The 23,747-nt window shown below is 35.2% G+C and overlaps 1 protein-coding gene across 1 annotated transcript; it reads left to right on the top strand.

Annotated features, from left to right (window-relative positions):
- The first annotated feature begins 10,423 nt into the window (after positions 1-10,423).
- LOC135203451 (uncharacterized) lies at positions 10,424-12,218 on the top strand. The gene has a single exon (XM_064233177.1). It carries the CDS (start codon positions 10,424-10,426, stop codon positions 11,465-11,467), a length of 1,044 nt encoding a protein of 347 aa, XP_064089247.1. The 3' UTR covers positions 11,468-12,218.
- Positions 12,219-23,747: the final 11,529 nt, after the last annotated feature.

Below are 23,747 nucleotides of genomic sequence, written 5' to 3' on the forward strand. Positions count from 1 at the left end.
AACAGAAAAAAGCAAGCCTCTCTTTAACGCGCAGACTCAACAAAATGCATTTTTCCCCATCTCTCTCTCTCTCTCTCTCTCTCTCTAATCTCTCTCTCTCCTCTCTCTCTCTACTCTCTCTCTCTCTCTCTCATATATATATATATATATATTATATATATATATATATATATATATATATCTCTTCTTTAGCCTATAAGACCCACAAGCACATTAAGTGCACAACACACATGCATACACACATCACAATCTTAATGTATTAAGTAGAAAAAAAAATATCACTGATTACAATAAATGCACAAAATAAACTGAACAGAAATATAGCAAGTCTTTCTTTAACGCGCAGACCCAACAAAAAGCATTTTTTTCCCATCTCTCTCTCTCTCTCTCTCTCTCTCTCTCTCTCTCTCTCTCTCTTCTTTTATAGTCCTGCAGCGAGGATCATAAAGCAACAATCACCCTTGGCCTGCTCCTCCTTTACTGTCCTCTTTAGTAGTTGTGTAAAGTCATCATCAAGACAGCGAGGACCTGACAAAGAAAGGAACACACCACCTTTTGCCTTTGCTCTGTTCTTTAGTGGTGCAAGTTTACGCTGTTTCAAGTTTCTTATGGTTTAGTAGCAAGTTTTCCTCTTTTCACTGACTGACTTTAATATCACCAACTTTCTAGTACCGTTTCATTTATGCCAGAAAGGTCTTTAAAAAAAAAACGCTTCTAAATCTGCTAACAGCGGAGAACTTAAATATAAAAATAAACTTTTCTTTGGCTTGTTGTCAAAAATATCAACTTTCTCGCACTGCTTCGTTTCTGCGAAATGGGTTTCAATTATTTTAAACCTTGAATAAACCTACTATGAGCAAGAGTACTTAAATAATAAAAACGAACTTTTCTTTGGCTGGCTGTAAAACTATCAACTTTCTCGCACCGTTTCGTTTCTGCCATAATGGTTTTTCTTTTCTTTTTCTTATAAAGAACGACTCTATAAAGCTATCAAGTACAAGACAAGATAAATTTATGGTTAAAAGAAAGGCTTCTATTAAGCTACTACGTGCAAGAAAAAATGTAAAAATAAAAAAAATTACAAATTTTTGAATGAAGTATGGCAGATAAACTTCCTGAGGGTCTTGGCAAGAAAACATGAACTTTTGATCAAAAGAAAGCTTCTATTTAGCTACTAAATATGTGCAAGAAAACAAAAATGTAAAAATAAAAAAGGAAATTAAAAAGTTATGAATGAAGTATGGCTGTAAACGCGAAGTAATTTGGTATACAAACTTTCTGAAGGTCTTAGCGAAGTCATTTTCTCCCTAATCTTCTTGCAGTACTTAGAAAATTGCTTATCTAAAGTTTAAGACTGCTAGGTAAAATTATGTATACTTTTGACATGAATTTTTATGGATAACTCCCAACGATAATTACATAAAACGGACAGAGAAATTATTTCTAATAATCTTACCGCTGCCTCATCTACATTAATTAACTATAATTGTAACAGTGAACAATAAATGTGGAGAGTAGAATCATCCGTATAAGAACAGGTAGGGTAGGCGGGACTGGAGGGCGGTCGTTGATGAATATGAGAAAAGAGGCAGGGCAGAGAACGCATCCCTGAGGAACCCCACTGGATGGAGATAGGAAAAGGGGCAGAATTAGCAGTGTCGCCAACAAAGAAAAGAGAACAATATGATGAGCAACTTGGAATTACCTTACAGAGGAATGAAACCTTAGGAAAAGGGGCCTGAAATTACCTCAAAGGAATGAGACCTTAAGCAGCAAAATAAGCTTACTTGTCCATATACCAGAAAATATCAAAAGCCTAAGAAACGTCAACGATAATGCCATAAGTTACGAGAAAGACCAGTAAATTAATTACTTTCACAGCAGACAATATAAAGTCTAGATTACTGATATTGCCCAATTTTAATTTTGTTCCACTTGTGTGTGTGTGTGTGTGTGTGTGTGTGTGTGTGTGGTACAGAACAGCTTATTGATAAAAGCGGCATTCACCACTAAAAGTCGACAACCGACACGCTCGTTTCAAAGATGGTTGAGTTGCACACACACACACACACACACACCACACACACACAGATTATAATCACAATGCCTCTACATGCATTCATGGCACTGTACTATGGCACACATGCATACAGATAATACTACCTCAAATCAAAAACTTCTATGGATGCAGAAACTGTTTAAGAAGAGGAAATCAGGTAGAGATGGGGTTTTCAACTTTAAAATTCCTCGAATCGGGGTGTTCAAAGTAAAACATACGCGATATCGAGTTCATCAAGTGCCACAAGAGGGAGATCGCAGTAAAAGCTGCTAGAATAAATTCTATAGCCTGTGCTCCTGCCTCTGTCACAGTAAAATCCAGTTACCAAGGCGACAGAACGTAAGCCTGATCATGACAATGACTTGAGACTACAACACACGAGATAAAATCGCCATTTAACAGACTGCATTTCCTTCACAATGATCCATTGTTGCCTGAACTGTAGACAGTCACATAAGCCTAAAATTAATGTTTCAAAAGTTTGAAACGCACAAAAGCACTTAAATTACAACGTATTCTGAAGATATTTCAAAAACATGCTGAACTTCAGAAAAAAATACGCACGACACAAGTTCCTCCATTAACTTTCAGTTATAAATGATTTTTCAAAAACCTATTAAAGCATTCTAAACGTTTCATTACTGTTGCCTGGTATTACGGGTGAAAAATCGGTTAACAGTACGCCCGATTTCATACTGGGAGGTTACCACGGTACGATAATGAAACTTCAGGGCTCGCTTTAGCCGTTGCTATGACAACAAGGATTCTGCAGAAAACCAAGTGAAATCCCCAGCTCCTAGGATAAAGAACATAACTATTAATACATTACCTTTTCTTCTAATTCCACATCTTGGAATTCTCAGATCGTATGTACCTAGTTCCTAGGAACAATATTTTTTTCTAAGCAAGGGAAAATAATTTCATACTGCGAGCCTTGTGATACTAATCAGAGAGAGAGAGAGAGAGAGAGAGAGAGAGAGAGAGAGAGAGAGAGATTTTTATTAAAACATACAGCTGTTACAGATGAATAAATCTATTGTAATGCGTTTATCCCTTTCAAGTTGAAAGTCGAATACTAAACAACGTATATTTCTATCTCATATTTTTCTAAACGCTGATCATAAGAGGAACCATTTTAGATGAAAGAATATGAAACTAACCAACCAGAAAAAAACAATGTCACGATGAATGTAACGGACACACTTAGTAAATCAGCTCAATACCAAGATTTGAGAACTAGGCCTAATGCGTCAAACTTGGAACTTTAACAAACAAAACTGGATAGGCTTAAAGGAAACTAAAACTCATCAAATTAAACCACTTAGACCTATACTTCCCTCATGTTACACTAATTAACTACCCACCATGCTGAAACTCCGCAAACCAAATATGAAGTAATGAAAAAAAAAAAACAAATAAAATTAATCTTAACGAGCTATAGAAACATCATGAACACGCACCCCGTCTCCAAACCCACAACCCCCAACAACCCTCAAAATCAAGATTCAGGTCCTTAGGTCTCTGCAGTCCTATAAAACAACGAAAAGCAACTGCTTTCCGAGACGATTCCATCAAAATAAGGCTCCAACAGATGTGGTGGTCGAGAGAGAGAGAGAGAGAGAGAGAGAGAGAGAGAGAGAGAGAGAGAGAGAGAGACTAGACTCATAAAAAGCCTGACAGATGAGCTAGACTCACTATTGACGTAGTACGAGTCTATGGCTCTGCATTATGCTGAAGGGCTGCAGATGAATATTCACAAGACCGAGCGGGATTTTGAGCGACGGAGGTATAATGGAATGAGTGCATTGTACGATGAACACAAGGGAGGACTGCGGTCGCATATAGTACCTACTCTTACAATACGTACGGGATTGCTGGGGTATTGTGTGTCTAATTTTGGATGGGATTATTATTATAATTTTTTTAATACTAGTCTAGTATGGTCTTCATTTAGTCTTGGGTTTGCGTACTTTTTGTGTTCATTTCGGTTCTTTTAAATGCTCAATTTTTCCCGTAGTTACAGATTCTACATCTGCATTTCTTCAAACTATGCCATTTTTTGTCGATCTCTGACCTTGACATAATATTTCAAGCTCTCTCAGAGGGAATATTCGACAATAAACAAAAATATAATTTTGCAAGTAATACGTAAAAAATCCTTCCTATTAAAATGACCTGACGAAGTCTCGCAAACATTTTGTGTGGTCCCCCACACATACCGTTTTCTGTAAGTCATTTAACTCACAGAAAATCGGTAATCGATGGAGTAACCATGATATATATGCACCTACTATTTCCGTAACAAGAAAATTACTTCAAAGCAATGCGCTACCCAAAAATGCTACTTCGCAGTTACATCAGTGAACGTTGATTGGTAATTACTTTAAACGCAAAAATTAAGTCATTGTGTTTTAGTCTATCCCAACGCAGGTGAGACTTGAAAAGAATGATCTTTTCTACCATAATATGATCTCCATTCCTGGAATACCTACATCACGTTTGTGTATACATTCTAATGAGGCAATTTCAGTCTAAATATACCTGTAGTCTAATCACGGTGAAATAAGGGGCTGATTTACAAGACTCAAAACCTTTTTTCTCCCAAGGGTCTATTTGTGACACTCTGGTGATTTTAAATGTTCTTTAGCTACAATTTGGATACAAGAAAAATAAAGATTAGTGGGTGTTATTTTTACTAATTATCTACGCGTCACCTACTCCAAGGTGCTAGTACTAAAAACACAGTACGGAAAATGTACGTAAAGTAGATGTCCGTACGACGATATCCTATGTTAATATAATTTGTCGACCATATAATATAGAAATGGGTGCATATAATACTTTGATCCCCGAGGGGTAATACTAAACACGACGTCCCGAAAAGTACCCGCCATGTTTAGTACTATAGTAGATTCATATCAACCGTGCATTTGATGTCTAGGCCAGTCCCTTACGACGCTCCTGATTGTCTGTTTGATAAGCCAATACGGGGCTGGAAACTCTCAGTCTCTCTCGAGAGTTCACGTAGGCAGGATCTAAGTTCCACCTCTCCTGAGGGATACGTCTTTTCAAGAGAGGTGGATCATACATCCTACCTATGTGAACTATCGAGAGAGACTGAGAGTTTCCAGCACTGTGATTGGCTTATCATCAGCCAATCAGGAGCGTCTTAAGGGGCTGGCCTAGACATCAAATGCACGGTTGATGTGAATCTACCATAGGCGCATAGATAGCAAGCCACAGTAGCACCGATTACCGTAAAACACCAAAACGGATCAGTAAAAGTTGATTGCCTTTCGCCGTTCGTCGGAAACATTGAACATTTAAGAACATCTTTCAAAATAGTAATATTTCACGACCTAAACATTACTTCTACCAAATTTTGTTAACTCTATTGTATACGTTTCAGCTTCAAAACTGCCCAAAACCAAAAAGGCCTAATTTCCAAAGGCCTACTATAATGCTCTAGAACCAAATGATCCAGAATTCTCCAACTGTTTTTGTTTCCCCAGTTTTATACAACCATCTCTTGTCGGGGTACGTAATAAACATATGTCGGCACCTAATAGCAAACTTACTGCAAACATGCTGAATACAAGCCAACGACATATTGGCCGTTGTAACCACTGCTTCGTACGGTTATACACGACCAAAGATTAGTTCTCCAGTAGCGGTCGCACACTTGTTGTCAACATCTTTGTCAAATGTTTACGATAAGTTGCCGATGTGGAGAGCATGTTTCGTTGCATTGTGGACACACGCTAAGAAGCAGGTCTGTTGCTTCCTGTGTCAGGTCAGGTTAGGTCAGGTCTAACAATTTTTCTTTCCTGCTTCATCGGGTATTCCTAGGACGCAAGTTAAGATCATTCCCTCGACAATAAAATTAAAATAAAAGTCTCGCTTATCACATCATATAAAAGTAATCACAAACTGTGCCAACCTGAAATTATTAACCATAAAATATTGTATAGAATTCTGCCATATATTATCTTCTGGTTATTAACGTCCAGTTGGCACCATTAGTTATTACTTTGATGTGGTAAGCTAGATTTTATTTTAATTAATAACGTACAAATTTATTTATTTATCTATTCTTTTTTATAAGTGGGATCTCTTCTTTCTGTATTTCCTTTTACTTCCTCCTACCTCCTTCTCCCTAATGTACACCATATTCTTTGGGAGCTTGATAATAATAATAATAATAATAATATTAGAGAGACAAATCCACAGTTATGTAAATGTACATATGTTTAAATTTAAAACTTTAAGGAAGCTATCCTTAAAGTTTTAAATTTAAATGTATGTGCATTTACATAACTGGGGATTTGTTTGCTCAATTTGAAGACTCATGCTACCTGGAGTATTTCTTAAATAATAATAATAACGTACAACAGAAATCGACCACATCCAAATCTAATAAACGTAAGACAGGGCCACAGCATAATCCAAAATTAAACAAAATTCAAGCCAAATAAAAAGTACGTCCCTCGTACACTTAAAACTGAAACTCTTACTGTATAAAAAAAGTACCAATGTAAACAAAATCTAGAGTAGTCTTGAAATACGCCACCACCTTGCATATACAGCATTCAGAAAGTTAAGTTCACCTTAGTTTAACCAGACCACTGAACTGATTAATAGCTCTCCTAAGACTGGCCCGAAGAATTAGATTTTTATTTACGTGACTAGGAACCAATTGGTTACGTAGCAACGGGACCTACAGCTTATTGTGGGATCCGAACCACTTTATATAGAGAAATGAATTTCTAATCACCAGAAATAAATTCCCCTGGTTCCTCACTGGCAGCAACAGCGGGAGGCGAAGTCGAGCTACCAGATTGATAGTCGAGTATTCAACCGACTCGTCCACTGATGAACTTATACGGCAATCGGCCTACAATATATTGATTACCCGATATTCTGTTGTAAATGAAAAGTTTTTCTTATTGTGTCTATTATTAACTATATCAATAATAACGGTGAGGAAGAAACGCATAATAAACAGAAAAATGAAGTCTGCAAAAAATGTTACGAAACATAGCAACATGAATTATAATGAAGCCGTGAATATAAATAAATAAATAAAACTGTCAATTGTCAAGACTGGTTCAAAGTTATCAAAATAATGAAATGTGATTGAAAAAGAGGACCAATTAAACTCTGACAAATAAACGATGATAAAAGATAAAGCAATTTTAAACATTCAAAAGCCCAAGGTTAATTACACAAACAATAAAATAAAAAAGCCTTTGAAATGCCAGCATAAAAAATTCAACATGAAAACGGGTATTAAATCAACACCTACTTCGCGAATTATAAACAATGCATGTAAAATCATAATTCTACCAGTAAACAAAGGTTTGAATGACATTGCAAAGTTGAGAGAGAGATTCAAACGTATAAAAGGTACTACATTGCTTAAACAAATACATGCAGGGCTCACTGAGCGAGAATAGAGAAAGGTATACAGAGCATACAAAGTGACACAGTATCTTTAATCTTTGCGATGACGATACGCAGCGTGTACTTCCAGCTTATGTAACAGTGCAAGAGTAAACATGCACTAGAGCTGGCAGAGCACGTTCGAGAGAGAGAGAGAGAGAGAGAGAGAGAGAGAGAGAGAGAGAGAGAGAGAAAGAGAGAAAGAGAGAGAGAGAGAGAGAGAGAGGAAACCTACAAGCAGCAAGATTTTATAGGAAGGAGTCAGTTACAGAAATATTAACGATAGCACTATGAATATCAAAACTATAATATATGATTCTGGACAATATAGAGAGCAGAACTAGAGATAAGTGTACTATATTGTATATCAACTATACTTTGAGAAAGAATTTATGAAGTAGAAATTTACAATTACTCTATATTTTTTAAGAAAGGTGCCATAGGCGTGATACGCCTATGCCACCTTTCTTAAAAAAAATAGAGTAATTGTAAATTTCTACTTCATAAATAAATAAAAAAATAAATAAAAAGAATCCGTTGCAAAATGTAGAGAATTTTTGCTCATTTCTTTCTCAAAATATAGTTGATATACAATATAGTACACTTATCTCTAGTTCTGTTCTCTATATTGTCCAGAATCATATATTATAGTTTTGATATTCATAGTGCTATCGTCAATATTTCTGTAACTGACTCCTTCCTATAAAATCCTGCTGCTTGTAGATTCCCTCTCTCTCTCTCTTTCTCGCTCTCTCTCTCTCTCTCTCTCTCTCTCTCTCTCTCATATATATATATATATATATATATATATATATATATATATAATATGTATATATATATATATACATATATATATACTTAACCCGATAGATAACTGAAAAGGCAGTTTAATTGTTACCAACATAAAAATGATAACTTAACCTCCATGCCCTCGTTGCTAAAGTAATAAAAATGGCTCTCGTACAACCGCCCTCACGATGGCTTCCTACGAATCGTCAATAATAATCAACTGAGGGTGAAGTGTCCGATAAGAAAGAGAGAGAGAGAGAGAGAGAGAGAGAGAGAGACTCGGTCTGGCAGTCACCGAAGATCTGTTCCCCTGCACACTAAAGATCACAAGGTTTTGTTCCCAAGTGTACTTGACTGCAGCTTCTTGAAGCTGAAGTGTTTCAAGTAAATCTTTCGCACATTTACTGTTCTCAGTTTGCTCAGTGAAGCAGCCATAAGGGTTTATTAACCCCCTTGACACTGCAGTGACTCGTACTATCTTGTATATTACTGACATTTCTGCAGAATTTGGATTAACGAGCTGGCAGATTGATCTAGCACTGTGAACTCTCAGGAAAAAGGAGTTTCTTATGCAATATGGTAAGCTAATTCAGTTCAGGATTCGCTTTATACAAATTAGAATGTTTAGCATTGCTTTGTAGGCAGTTTTAGGGTCTATACTCTATTTCCACTACAGCGTTGGTCATTTTTTTGTCATAAATATCGCTGTTCAGCAGTCCTTACAGAACAGTCTACTTCTGCCAGCCTTGAGATGAGATCAGTTTTGATAAGCCATTACCGAATAGTATTCTAAGTTCAGACTGGAGGTAAGTACACAGATGTTCATCAAAGACACAACTATAACGTGGTAATAGGCAAAATGAGTACTAAGAACATAATCAGGTGTGAATATACAGCTGTGTGATATCCAAACAGCTTAGCTGTAAGATTCACAATGCCCATAGCAACCGAGCGATGACTTTGGCCAGATGGCAGAAATCCTGTCCCCAGCCTAGTCTCATTGCTCTCGCTGTGTCCCCAGCCTAGTCTCATTGCTCTCGCTGTGACAGTTATCATAATATGTTTTCACATAGCAGTTCCAGAAACAGAGCCCTATAATTCATTCTACATGCACATTATTAAGTTCCAAATAGTAGTCATAGTGAACAGAAACTTATGAAAATGACTTTACGGATATTACTTTAGACAGAGTATAAGAGAGATTCATCTACGACTGGTTGGGCGTGATTAAAAATTAGCAACAATAACTATTCTTAGCAGTGACTATTCTTAGCAGTGTCCGGTGTGAGCATTCCATGGTCACATGGGTTGAGTGCAACTTCTCTGATGAATCATCAATACATTTGTCTAGTATACAAAACATTGGTCAGTGCAAGAGACTTGCAATAACTACTTGTTTCTTGTTTCAGATCTAATCAGTTGCCATACTCAATTTCCTCAAGCTATATCATCTTCACGATTTTTAAAAAATTGTTGTGTGAAGCTAATACGATTACTGTTCGTTAATTTATATGTTGCTGAATAAATGTCCAATTTTCAAATTGTCTGTGACCCGTTTCCTTCATATAAATTTACTCTGCCTGCTGTTACAGGTTGGACTTGTGGAGATGAGGCTTTAAGAAAATAATCAAGAGAGATACGGCTATGGAATCAATATTAGTAAAGGTATGAGAAAATAAAGTGCTATATTATATAAGTCTATGAGAAACAGCATCGTAATCATTCAGCCCGCAGTTCAATCCACTTAAGAGTTCAGTAACTTTAAAAGTGAAACTGAGTTAGTATTACATTTTATGTGACCTATAACTAAGTTAGTGTTGAAGACAGCGAGATTTACCCATAGTTCCACCCTCATTTGGTGTCTCTGAGAAGTGAACTAAGCATGACTCTAGATGACTGGAAAATCCAATCGAGTCTACGTCAGAAGCTCTTCTTACTCTCCCTGGGAAACAGAATATGGGAGATATACAAGCTACCCGACGATGAACAGCACCTGTGGCAAAAAATAGCCATAGCTATTCACGGCCAGCCGAAGAGCACTGCGGATGACTTTGGTCTGTCTGATGAGGAGAAGCAAGTGGTCGAGGATATAAAATCCAAGTGTATCAAATACTCCAAAGAGATATTTTCAGGATGTTTTACATTGCTGTTATATTCACATGTGTGTACAGGGAAGGCATGATAGACACGGTAGTTCCGGTCTTCAGGGTAAGGAGAGACACTGAAGAAGTTCTAGATGTCAGTAACTCGTACTTCATCGACCACATTGGAAGGGTCTATCACTCGTGGAATAATTACCTGGAAGAGAATATCTGGAATGTCTGCTGGATTTGCGTCCCTGAAGGGGGGATATATATCAAAGGAAATGCTGACGAGTGCCCGCAGTTTTACGATCAAACGGCCAGAGGCGACCTGACAGAATTTCTGGACAAAATGGATAGTGTTCTGAAAACGTCCTCTTCTCTTGGAATGGTCACTGGTCTGGGTATGACCTTCTTCCCACAAACAGCCGTGATTGGCGCTGTTGTGATTCTGGGCAGCATTGTGGTCAAGACCACCAGAGCAGTCTATGACACAGGCAGAAGCATCGGCATATTAGCTGACCGTTTCAGACACGACCAGTCCGTGGGCATGGAAAATGCAGAGGCAAGAATGTGCTGGCTGAATATTCTCAAATCAATAGCCGCCATTACTGGTGTAGACCCTAAAAAGGCGCTGTCGCAAGCTGGGGTGTTTGGCACCCCAGTGAGCGAAGAGATAAGAGCCGTCTGCATTGGATTGGATATGGCCATCATATCTACCTGTGGTCTGAACGTCTTGTCATATGCCAACGAACTGAGCAAAACAGCAGGAATCACTGCCTTGGAAGCCATGCAATTCTCGACCTGCATATTTTTCCTGACACATTCAGACATCTCTTTGGAAACTGCCAAGGCCATCATCAGGGAATCCAAGGAGACCTACTTCAACAAAATGAATTCAAACAAATTTCCCAATATAGAGGATGCCGACGGGAGTCAACGCAAAGAACTTGGTGACGAGACCTGGGAAGTGAAGACAATACAAAGGAACACTGAATATGTCAAGGAGATTAAGAGGATCAGAAATGCTGAGGAATTCCTGGCCGAATTCGAAGTGAGACCAGAGGGGCAATACATTGCCACCCAGAAGTGTTGAAATTGACTCAAAACTTTACTTAAAGAACTTGAAATTTAAATCTGGTAAACTGGATATTAACTAGCGGCCAGCCACCATGTTAAAATCCATGCGGGATTGTTATAGTAGATTCACATCAACTGTGCATTTGATATCTAGGCCAGTCCCTTACGACGCTCCTGATTGGCTGTTGATAAACCAGTCACACGGCTGGAAACTCTCAGTCTCTCGAGAGAGGTCACATACGAAGGACGTACATTTCACCTCTCCTGAGGGATACTTTTGAAAGACTTATCCATCAGGAGACGTGGAACATATATCCTGCCTATGCAAACTCTCGAGAGAGACTGAGGGTTTCTAGCCCCGTGATTAGCTTATCAACAGCCAATCAGGAGCGTCGTAAGGGACTGGCCTAGACATCAGATGCACGGTTGATGTGAATGTACTAGAGTAGTCTGACTAATATTTAACAATTTCAAAGAAAAATAGTGTTTCTGACAGGAATAAAAAACCCCTTTGAAGGGGAAGATCATTTTGTTTAAAAAATGTAATCGCAAATTTAATAAGCACTGGTGATCCCTTCAATATCTATAGTTATAAAATTAACACTGGTAAAGATGTTAAGCTTTGTTAAAATCATTCATAGAAGCTTCTCTTGAATTACCTTCTCATATCTTTGCTTTTCTCCTTAAGTGATATATTTTTTCACTGCACTTTCATTTATTCGTCTATTAGAACATTCTGTATGATTATTTTGTCGAAATAAAATATATTGCTGCTAATAATTTCGTCTTATAATTCAACATTCAACATTTTCAAGGTGAAAAAAATAATCGATATGTAAAAGATACACTTACGAGCAGAAAGCATAAGAGAAAATCACAAAATAATAATAATAATAATAATAATAATAATAATAATAATAATAATAATAATAATAACAATAATAATAATAATAATAATAATAATAATAATAATAATAATAATAATAAAGTAACTAGCTGGCCATGCCCTAAGAACATCAATACAAGAATTCTGCTGCAGTCAGTTTAAAATAAACAACATTAAAAATAAACAAAGCCTAGAGCCAAGTATCTGGTCAGTATGATGTCATTTCGTCACGGATAACAAAAATGCAATTCTAATGAGTGAGCTCAGTGGTCTGGTTTAAACTATTTCAATAATAATAATAATAATAATAATAATAATAATAATAATATCGGCAACGTAACAACATTACTGCGTGCATAAAACGTTAGCAGAATTTTGCATAAAGGGTAGTTTGGCGATGGCAAATTTAAGCAAAATAATTATCAGAAAATTGTTGATAAGCATAACATTATTTTTATTTTACACTGCCAAGCATAGAGTCAACAATATGTCGACATGAAAAATAGCAATTTTGAAAGTAATTTGCATTATTCCTAACATACAAACCTAAAGGTCCTTACATGGGCTTTTGCTTCAGTATATAAAAACCGAAGGTTTATATTTGTGTAGGAACAAGGAAAAACTCCAACAGCATGAAATCTGCAAACTCTTTGATAACGATTATTTTGAATATTCCTCAAGCATGGTCATTTGTATAAACGCAATATTTGAAATGGGAACCACAGTGACGTTTGCATTAAAAAAACTAAATTACAATTTTGAATTTTTGACGAAAACCAAGAATCATAAAACGATAACCCACAGATTCACTCTCTGCCTACATTGCTACAATACGCATGATCAAATTTTATAACCCCATTTCTTATAACTGCAACCAAAGTCAACGTTAGTGACTACCAGTTTAATTAATGGATATATACATTTGAGCAAGAAGACAGAGAACCAAAATACAGATGTCTATATGTTTCAAGTGTGAATGTACACAAATGAATAAATAATTAAATAATCAAGCGGACCTAATGTAAGATAAACAGAGAATACTCTGACATAAGGTTTGGGTGAGATCTAATATAATGCACTCAATTTGTGTCTACAAGAATTTCAGAAGCCTTTTCGAAAGATATAAAAATATCAGGTAAGTGGTTTGTAACTAGAGAGAGAGAGAGAGAGAGAGAGAGAGAGAGAGAGAGAGAGAGAGAGAATTACATTTGGATGACATACTACGTCGCTGAGAGAACGCTGTGAACTCACCATTACAGAGTACACTTGAACTCATTATTCACTTCATATTAATAGCAACTGTATTGTTCCTGTGGCTTTCTTTTTTGCACGTAAACACTGAGAGAGAGAGAGAGAGAGAGAGAGAGAGAGAGAGAGAGAGAGAGAGAGAGAGAGAGAGAGAGAGAGAGTTAATTCACCGGTCATTTTGAGCGAAAAGCAAAACAACAAAACGAATGTATCAGTTTACCTTTAGATATTCAATCCCGTTTTCTATGATTTATTAAATGTTAGAAACTGTTTTCAATAAATTAAATTATCTCTGATTTTGTCTGTTAGTTAAATAATATATTACGGATTCCCACTAAGCGACCTTTTGTTTTACGGATTCCCAAAACACAATATCACTACAACTCAATCTTTGGTTTCATGAATTCCCACTACACAACTTTTGTTTAAAGGTTCCACCAAAAACACATCTTTATTTTTATTTATTCATATATTTATTAATTTTTTTGCAAATCATCACTAGGCAAATCTGTTGTTTTATGGATCAACATACACAGTATTTTTACGGATTCCCAATACGTAGCGAACGTCGTAAATCACAACAATCATGGTAGTTTCTCTCCATCTTTCTTTCGACTTTCCATCCTTTCTTTTCTGTGGTGAAAGTTCTTTTCCCCTCAACGATTTCCTTCCTTTTTGCAGCCTTCTACTGCTACAAGTTTTCGGTCAATTTGGCCCCTGGACCCGCACTTCCTGGCCGGTGATTTCCAATTAACTCCTGTGGCCCCCCAAGGAGAGATAGAGAGAGAGAGAGAGAGAGAGAGCATGTTTCTCTCTATACTATGTGACTATAATCGGGTATAGAAACTGCAACCATTTTAATATATTTGTTCTTCAAAAGGATATGTTAGGAATAAATGAATCATATATATATATATATATATATATATATATATATATATATATATATATTAACGCTTTTATACAAACCACAAAACCATACAATGACCGTTGGAACACCAGTCAGCATACAACAATAAATAAAAAAAAAATAAAAATAAAATAAAATAAACAAGCTTTAAACACCAAACGGAAAAATTGGAGAAAGACGCATAAATCTACTTTCTCCCTTTCTCTCTCTCTCTCTCTCTCTCTCTCAACAACGCTTCCCTTTCTAATGGACATCAAGAAAGACAGAACGAGGCTCCAAGAAGGGTTAGGGGCCATTTCTGGTTACAGATGTTTGGGTATGAGCGAGTCTGGTGCCATTTCTATAAACATCATTCCTACTAATTCTAAAAACAGCCACATCCATAAAAATCAACGCTGCCGGATGTGCTACGCTGCAGATATGATGATGACGATTATTATTATTATTATTATTATTATTATTATTATTATTATTATTATTATAGTATTTTATTATATTATTATTATATTATTATTATTATTATCATTATTATTATTATTATATTATTAGTTTTATTATTATATAAAAGACAGCTTGTTCCATATGAATAATAATAATAATAATAATAATAATAATTAATAATAATAATAATATTATTTATTATTATTATTATTATTATTATGGACAAGCTGTCTTTTATGGAATAATCTAATAATAATAATAATTATATATTATTATATTATTATTATTATTATTATTATTATTATTATTATTATTATTATTATTATTATTATTATAATAATAATAATAATAATAATAATAATAATAATAATAATAATAATAATAATAATAATAATAATAATAATAATAATATAATAATAATAATTATTATTATATTATTATTATTATTTTAAGCACCATAGTTTTTTGTAAACTTGAATTTCAAGTTTATAGTCTCTGTTTAGCTTGTTCCATATGAATAGTGGTTTATCTTTTGAATAATAATAAAGATAATTTATTATTAATGATATTATTATTTCAGAAGTTAAACCACTATTCATATGGAACAAGCTCTTTTATATATAATAACTAATAATATTATTATTATTATTATATATAAAAAGCAGCTTGTTCCATATGAATAGTGGTTTAACTTCTGAATAATAATATCATTAATAATAAATTATCTTTATTATTATTTAAAAGATAAACCACTATTCATATGGAACAAGCCTATACAGAGACTATAAACTTGAAATTCAAGTTTCCAAAAAACTATGGTGCTTAAAATAAGTTAAACGTTTCTGTGGACTATAATGTGAAGGATGAAATAACTTGAAGTCTCTTTCATGTGATCGGAAAATAATGACCATTTCCTATAGAAAAAAATACATATAACTATGATATTGTCAATTTTTTTATTAAAAGAATAAAGGAATTCTAAATGCGATATAAATGTGAAAACACGAACTGAGCATTAAAAAAAAAAAAAAATAATTCATTTATGGGTCGACATATTTACTGCCAATTCAGCATCACCAATATACAGCAGAAAATGGGAAAGGATTATAATAAGTCTTTGCTAGGAAATAATTCGAGAGAAACAACGTAAAACTGACGAAAAAATAGAATTTAGGCCAAAGGCTGGGACCTAAGAGCTCACTCAGCTCTGAAACTGAAATTGACAGTTAAAAGGTTTGAAAGGTGTAGCAGTAAGGATACCTCGCAATTACGCTATGAATAACTTGTTTGGAGAGGAAGGAATGTACGAAGAAAGGAAGAGTATATGAACGGAGGTACAGTAAAACTAACGATGGGTGTTGCAGCTAGGGGCCGAAGGGACGCTGCAATGAACTCTAAGTAATGTTAGGGGAGGGTGGAAAGTAAGATGGGAAGAGAGAGAATAGAGGTACTCTAAAAGTAACGAAAGGGGTTCCAGCTAGGGGCCGAAGGGACGCTGCAAAGAACCTCAAGTAATGCCAACAGTGCATCGCATGAGTTGCACTGACGTAAAACTGAGAAGAAAGCGTAACTCAAATGTCACTTCTCATGCTATTCCGAGGTCAGAATCGGAAAAGTTTCATGTCTACCTGACCATACGAGCATTCGCCATCTTTTTCTATTCCAGCTGCTGCGATGTTCGTCCAGAATAGACGCCTGGAACGGAATGTCTGTCAAAGGTCACGTAAACGACAGCAGTGGCCTCCAGTCTTTCCTCCCAAGAATTCCAGGGAACACAAGGCGAGGACGTGTCCTATGTATTGTTGAAAAGGCGGCGGGTCTGGAAGCCTTCCAGCAGAAATGGTGACAACAGCCAACAACTGACAGACTGACTGACTATACAGCCTTTCTGTTATCTGGTCTTGAGAATACGAGAATTTTTGGTGCTTGTATATTATATTATTTTATTATTATTATTATTATTATTATTATTATTATTATTATTATTATTATTTTATTATTATTATTATTATTATTATTATGAGGATGCATCTAGTTTGACACACTATCATTTCGCACTAAAATACGACCAAATTAGCTGAAAATCACATACATGATGTACATTGGTGTAATAGATGAGTAATATTCGTTTGAAACCTTACATGTTTATTAGCTGGGTGTATGACTAAACTTTCTGCAGACATTCAACTAATATAATACTTTCATAATAATAAAGTAACTATAATATTACTCTAAAAACAAGGAAATTGGGTTATAATATTACTGGCTCAAAAGGTTCCTTGTAAATCTTACGTTATTCATAGACTTGGCAGGCCGACGGACGAAAAGTTTTCAGAAATTCAAGAACAGTGTAAAACATTCTAGAATTAATTCATAAGAATTAATATTTGACGGGTATCTTTGCTAAACCAGACGAATATTTGGTTAAAATCTGAAAGAGGTTGGTGAAGTTTTTTGTTATTACTTTTAATTTTTAAGTTTGAGCGCTCCGTAACTATTATTACTCATAAATGCCGTTTGAAACAATGGGAAAAGGTGTCAATCTAGATGCAGCGCATGCGCGGTTAGATCTCTATACCAGTAGTACGTAATTCGGTGGTGGTCCACCAGAGCGGCGCTGCAAAGACTTGCGGGCTATCTTTAAAGTCTCGTTACCGCGCAATTTGAACTGGGCCTTGGTGGGATTGCGATTTTTTTTTTTTTTTTAATCCTGATCGCAATAATGGTACGACGCGCAGCTAATATAGTTGCCAAAATAAGAAAAATAAGTCTTCAAGAGAAAATGGGATAACATTTCACAGGTACACGAAGCTTAGTAGAATTTATTTCTCCTTTATTTTGTGCCAGTCAGATATACATATGTCGTCGTAGCAGAAGATCCCCCTTCTCTCTTTAACATGTCCTATATGTTCAGCATTGTATCGTGACACATAAATGTAGCGGCACTTTAATTTTGATATCAGAATATCATTAATATTGCATAGACCACATGATATAAAATAACAATCTTGTCAATGTGTCAACAGTCTCGTCGTTTAAGCATATTTCTGTGAATTACCTGAAGTATATAGGCTTGTATATGTATATGAACATCAGTTCCCCCCAGTTTTAAACATCAAAGGCAGTGTTATTTGTTTAAACGAAATGCATACCACCATACTTGATGTCTCAACGAAATTCCAACACGTCACGCTTGGGGAGAATGTTTCGGGACCATGTAAACAAAACGTAGAAAACAACTCCTATTATTCGAGTCTAAGTAAAAGCAGCTGTGGATTTTTTTTTTTTTTTTTTTTTTTTTTTTTTTTAGCAAATCCTTTGTGTGTTAACATGTCATACTTTAGCCATATTATTGTGGCACATAAGGCAATGATGGCCTCAGTTTTGAGCTCTCACCATCATCCATCTTATATATGTCACATCATATTAATTTAAAAATAAAAAAAAAAAAAAAAAAAAGAAGAGATCACGTAATTTATCGAAAAAGCCTTAGTAAGTGGGGTGAGTGGGTTTGGACGACTTGACCAAATTTTGGACAAGAACTTCTGTTACTCTAACAGAAGTTAAACTACTATTTATATTGTATATGTAACAAATCTTGTCTTAACCCTGTTAAAGTATGTTTTCATCAAACCATATGTCTCACAGATTGGTAATAGCAAGACAATGAATTTGGTAGCCCAGGATAGACCTATACCCTGAATGTATCTTTGTTAAACATTTTTTCAAGTACACAAATTTTTTTTCGAATATATATATATATATATATCTATATATATATATATATATATATAATATATATATTATTAAATAATGCTGTAACATCGTCAGTTCCATCCTCATCTCCTACCACAGCATCTTTAGAACAATCCCTATCTAATTTCCACATCACCAGAACTTTCGTCAGCTTCAATATCTCCGCCAGCAGATTCACCTGCAGTCAGAAAACATGTGGACCAACGTTCCTCTCTGTGTACACAACTATCCCCTAGAAAATGACAGTTTTGTATTATACCAGATCATACGGACAGCAAACTGAGCCGAAAAAGTTGCCTCCACCACATTAGCGTTGCAATGCGCATGCGCAGACGTTTAGACTAATGCACATCGATTGAGATGAGCTATTTACCCAGGCCGCCTGCGCAGGCCAGAAAAACTGTGCAGGTTGTCCACACTAACGTTCAGATATAATTGCACAGTCCAACTGTGCAGTTATAAAAGCGCAGACATAACTGAACGTTAGTGGCGGGCTATATACGCTCTATGTATTTTCGTCTGCATGCAGCTAAGAAAACTGGCAATATGGTTTTATTTCTTTATTTATCTCACGTTTTGCACGATAGGAAAGTTCCGGTCCTGCCCAACGATTCGGTATTAATTGTAGTATACAACTAAATCACGATTACCTGGAATCAATAAGATCAACGCAAAGGAAAGACAACGGGGAAAAGTGAAGGAAGAGAGGAGCATCTCATGCAAGCTATCAGGGTGATGTCAAACTTGTGTTTTCATACAACAAATTCCCCCCGAATTCGCTGGTGCTATCAGATGTTAGATGTTTGTGATAATGAGAAGAGAAAATGAAGAATGTATCTTATTATGATGCGGATCTTCCATCCATCCATCCATGCGGCTTCCGAGAAAAAAAGACATTGAGTACAGCTGCTTAGTAGTACTTCCTACACTCGCTTACCTGGCAAAGGGGACACCGACCAGGGAGTCAGATCGGATGACACTTTTGCTTTCGTCACTCTCTTTCTCTCTCTCTTTTGCAGTCTCATGCGTCGAACGATTCATTTTTCATTATGAAAATTAAACAGACAATTAAAATTTCGTGAGAAAAAAATTAAGAAGTTACGGTTACTATTCAAACGTGGCTAAATTTAACATAAAAACTCTTTATATGGGAAGATATGTATGACTATTTTTTTTATAGTGATTGTAGAGTCAATCTAACTAGGAGGTCGGTTAGAATTGCTCGCACTTTTTCAGTGTATTTTGACGGTGCTGAATTCAGGAAGAGTTCCAGCACTGTATAAATTAATAACAAGGACCTTTGGACTTGACTGTATATATATATATATATATATATATATATATATATATATATATATATATATATATATATATATATATATAGTGATGGACAAAATTTATCATTTGGTAGCCGATTGCTTTGGTGATCAGTAATCGATTACTTTCACAGGAAACTGGTACATAACACGTAACTACTACATTATAATCAAGCCAGAGGTCCTTGGTATTTATTTATACAATTATGGTTTATTTCTCTCTCTCTCTCTCTCTCTCTCAGCCAAGAATCCTTGAAATTGTAACAAATGAGGACTGGCAATAAGTTCAAGTTTAAACCAAAGTGTATAGTGTTTGTTATTCCATTATGCACATTAGTAAATATCGAGGCGATGTGACTGTTGCCTTGTGACAACTGACAATCTCTCTCTCTCCTCTCTCTCTCTCTCTCTCTCTCTCTCTCTCTCTCTCTCTCCTATAATATATATATGTATATAATATATATTATATATATATATATGAAGAACTTGATCACGAATATACATATAAAAGGTGATGCCATGTGTATAAAGAAAGGTAATGCCACGGAGGAAAATGACAAACGAGAAACTGTCGAGATCTTGCGATGTTAACGAACCTTTACTAAAGGAGACGCAGAGATCTCAGACAGTTATAGTTTTAATTTTCCTCGTGCCATAACCTATATATATATATATATAGTATATATATATATATATATATATAATATATATAATTTACCTTCCTATCTCGTGCAAAACGTGAGATAAATGAAGAAATAAAGATATATTGCCAAATTTCTAAGCTGCAGACGAAAATATGAGAGACTGAGCGAGCCGCCCTCCTACCTCCAGGTAGGTACAACCAGCAAATCCGAGGCCGCCAAACAAACGGTTCTTGAAGATTAGCCTGGCCTTATGCCAGCACGGACTCCTGCCCGTAGTAATGGAATAGGGCCTACCCAAGAATGTGTACTTCAGCGAATCGGCTATAGTGGCATTTGTATATTGGTGAGAGAAGCTGTGGTTTTTGCAGAAGTAAAATTATTTTTGTAATCGAATCACGATCCCAGAGAACAGTAAATCCATAAAAGTGTTTAATTTTTGTATCGATTTTACTCAGTTATTAAAAAAAAAACCTGATAATTTGGTCAGAGAAGGTGGTCGTTTCACAGAAGTCAAATTTTGCATCGAATCACAATCCCAGAGAACTTGAAGTAGAAACCCGTCGGCGACAAATTTTTGTATCGATATTATAAGATGAATTGAGTTTATTTCTCGTAGAAAAAAAAAAAAATGAGGAAAGTCTGGTCAGTCAAACGAGGTCCAAAATCTGTCTCAGAACCTGGTTCTGGGAGAAAGTCTGTCTGGAGGACCCCAAATCAATAGATGGGTTGACGCTCAGTAGGACGGACTTAATAAAAAAAAAAGGGGGGGAAGAAGAAGAATCCAATAAAATCCCAAAGAAAAGTGAAAAATTCCGAGAGATTCGACCAAAAAGAAAGCAAATTATATTAATTGTTGTGGTAAAAATATTTACGATGAATATTCTATTCAGTTAAATTCTTTTTAAGATGCTTACGACCCCACCCAGTCGTTTTGGGGGGTTTGTTGCGGTTTAGGTTTCATATTTCTTTCTTATCAGTAATTTTATCTTTTTATTTTTTTTTTATTTTTTCTTTACAATTGATTGGTTCTATTCGTCTTTCGACCAAAACAATACCTCTCTCTCTCTCTCTCTCTCTCTCTCTCTCTCTCTCTCTCTCTCTCTCTCTCTCTTGGGAGTATGTAACGGAACAGAAAAACATTGTTATTTTGTTGTTTTACTCAATTCATTTTTCCGTTCTTTCAGAGAGAGAGAGAGAGACAGCATCCTTATTAAAGTCTTGCAGGTAACGAGATCATGAATCTTCTACGATGAATGTATGTCGCTTTTACTTATTAACCATTTCCTATTGCCTAGGGCAATCTTTCAGGCAATATCTGTGGCCCTTTTTCAAGAGATGTGCATCTCTTGAAATAGGAAGCGCCTCGATGGCGTGGTTGGTATGGTGTTTGCGTCCCACCTCGGTGGTCGCGGATTCTCGGCCATTCCACTGAGGAGTGAGAGATGTATATTTCTGGTGATAGAAGTTCACTCTCGACGTGGTTCGGAAGTCACGTAAAGCCGTTGGTCCCGTTGCTAAATAACCACTGGTTCCATGCAACGTAAAAGCACCATATAAATAAACAATCTTGAAATCAGGGCCTGAAAGTATTCGAGTGTTGAGTAAAATAAAATAATGTAAATGCTCATAAGTAAAAAATACGTTATACACAGTTGTTGTGTGTTTCTTTTTCAATCTTGAGAAGAAAACTGAAAGAAGTTTTTGTTTAGTTCATTATTTTAATATTACTATTATTATTATTATTATTATTATTATTATCATTATTATTATTATTATTATTGAGATACATGATCCAAAGGTTTATGTTAGTAGAATTTCAAATTTTACGCTAAAAACTTAACACAATTCAGGTCCTTTGTGTAACACATCTACACCCAATATCAAAAATTTAAATTATCTGAACTGAAACGATTTTATACTCCACTAAAATTCACCAAAACCAAGATTATTTTCTAGTTAAGTATATTTCAGCACAATAAAAATTAATCCTGAGATAAATAAAAAGTGGAGCAAATCTGCCAGAACGAAAATGACTCAGAGGAAGAGCAAAATTTGCCAGAACCCATTTAATTCTATAGTCAAGGCAAATTTACTTAAATCGAAATTGAATCAGTAGTAAAGTAAACCTCCCCAAGAACAAGAAGGAATATGATACTAGGGAAAATTAATCCTATTCAAAATAAACTTGTAATTAAATTGAAAAAAAAGCCTGAAACAAATGATTTACGGTCATGTGAAATTAGCCAAAAGAAAAACAACCAAAAACCAAAATAGAATTTGTAACAAATTAAAAAGAAACGCTTTAATCCAAAATGGTTTTGTAGTCGGGTAACATACACCAAAAATGAACTTGTAATAAAAAAAAAAAAAGAAAAAAAAAAAAAAACACCAGAAACCAAGTCATTTTGTGAGTCAAGTAACATTCGCAAAATACCGAAATTAAACTTATAATAAAAAAAAAAAACACCAGAACCAAAGTAATTCTGTAGTCAAGTAACAGTCACCAAAAACCAAAAATGAACCTGTAATGAACTAAAAAATAACCACCTGATCCAAAATTGAAATAAAGAAACATTCGCCAAAAACCAAAAATGGACTTGCAATGAACTATAAAATAACCACCTGATCCAAAATTGAAATAAAGTAACATTCGCCAAAAACCAAAAAATAAACATATATAAAAAAAACCTGCCTCATCCAAAATGACGCTGCAGTCGAGTAGTCAACATTCACCAAAAAAAACCAAAAATGAACTTGCAATACAAGAAACCGCCAGAAGTCAAAAATGAACTTTTAAGGAAATAAAAATAACTGCCAAAACCAAAAGTGAATTTATAATAAAATAAAAAAACCGCCAGAAAAAAATAATTTTGCGGTCAAGTAACATTCGTTTAAACCCAAAAATTAAATTCTAATGAAATAAAAAAAAAATCGTCTGATCCAAAATGATTCTTCAATCAAATACCAATCGCCAGAAACCAAAAGGTTGCAGTGAAAAAAATAAAAAAGAAAGCCAGAACCAAACTAAGTTTGTAGTCAGGTAACATTCGCCAAAATAAACGATAAATTAAAAGGAAAAAAAAGCCAGAGCCCCA

This window comes from Macrobrachium nipponense, chromosome 36, assembly GCF_015104395.2.
Source record: "Macrobrachium nipponense isolate FS-2020 chromosome 36, ASM1510439v2, whole genome shotgun sequence".
NCBI lineage: Eukaryota > Metazoa > Arthropoda > Malacostraca > Decapoda > Palaemonidae > Macrobrachium > Macrobrachium nipponense.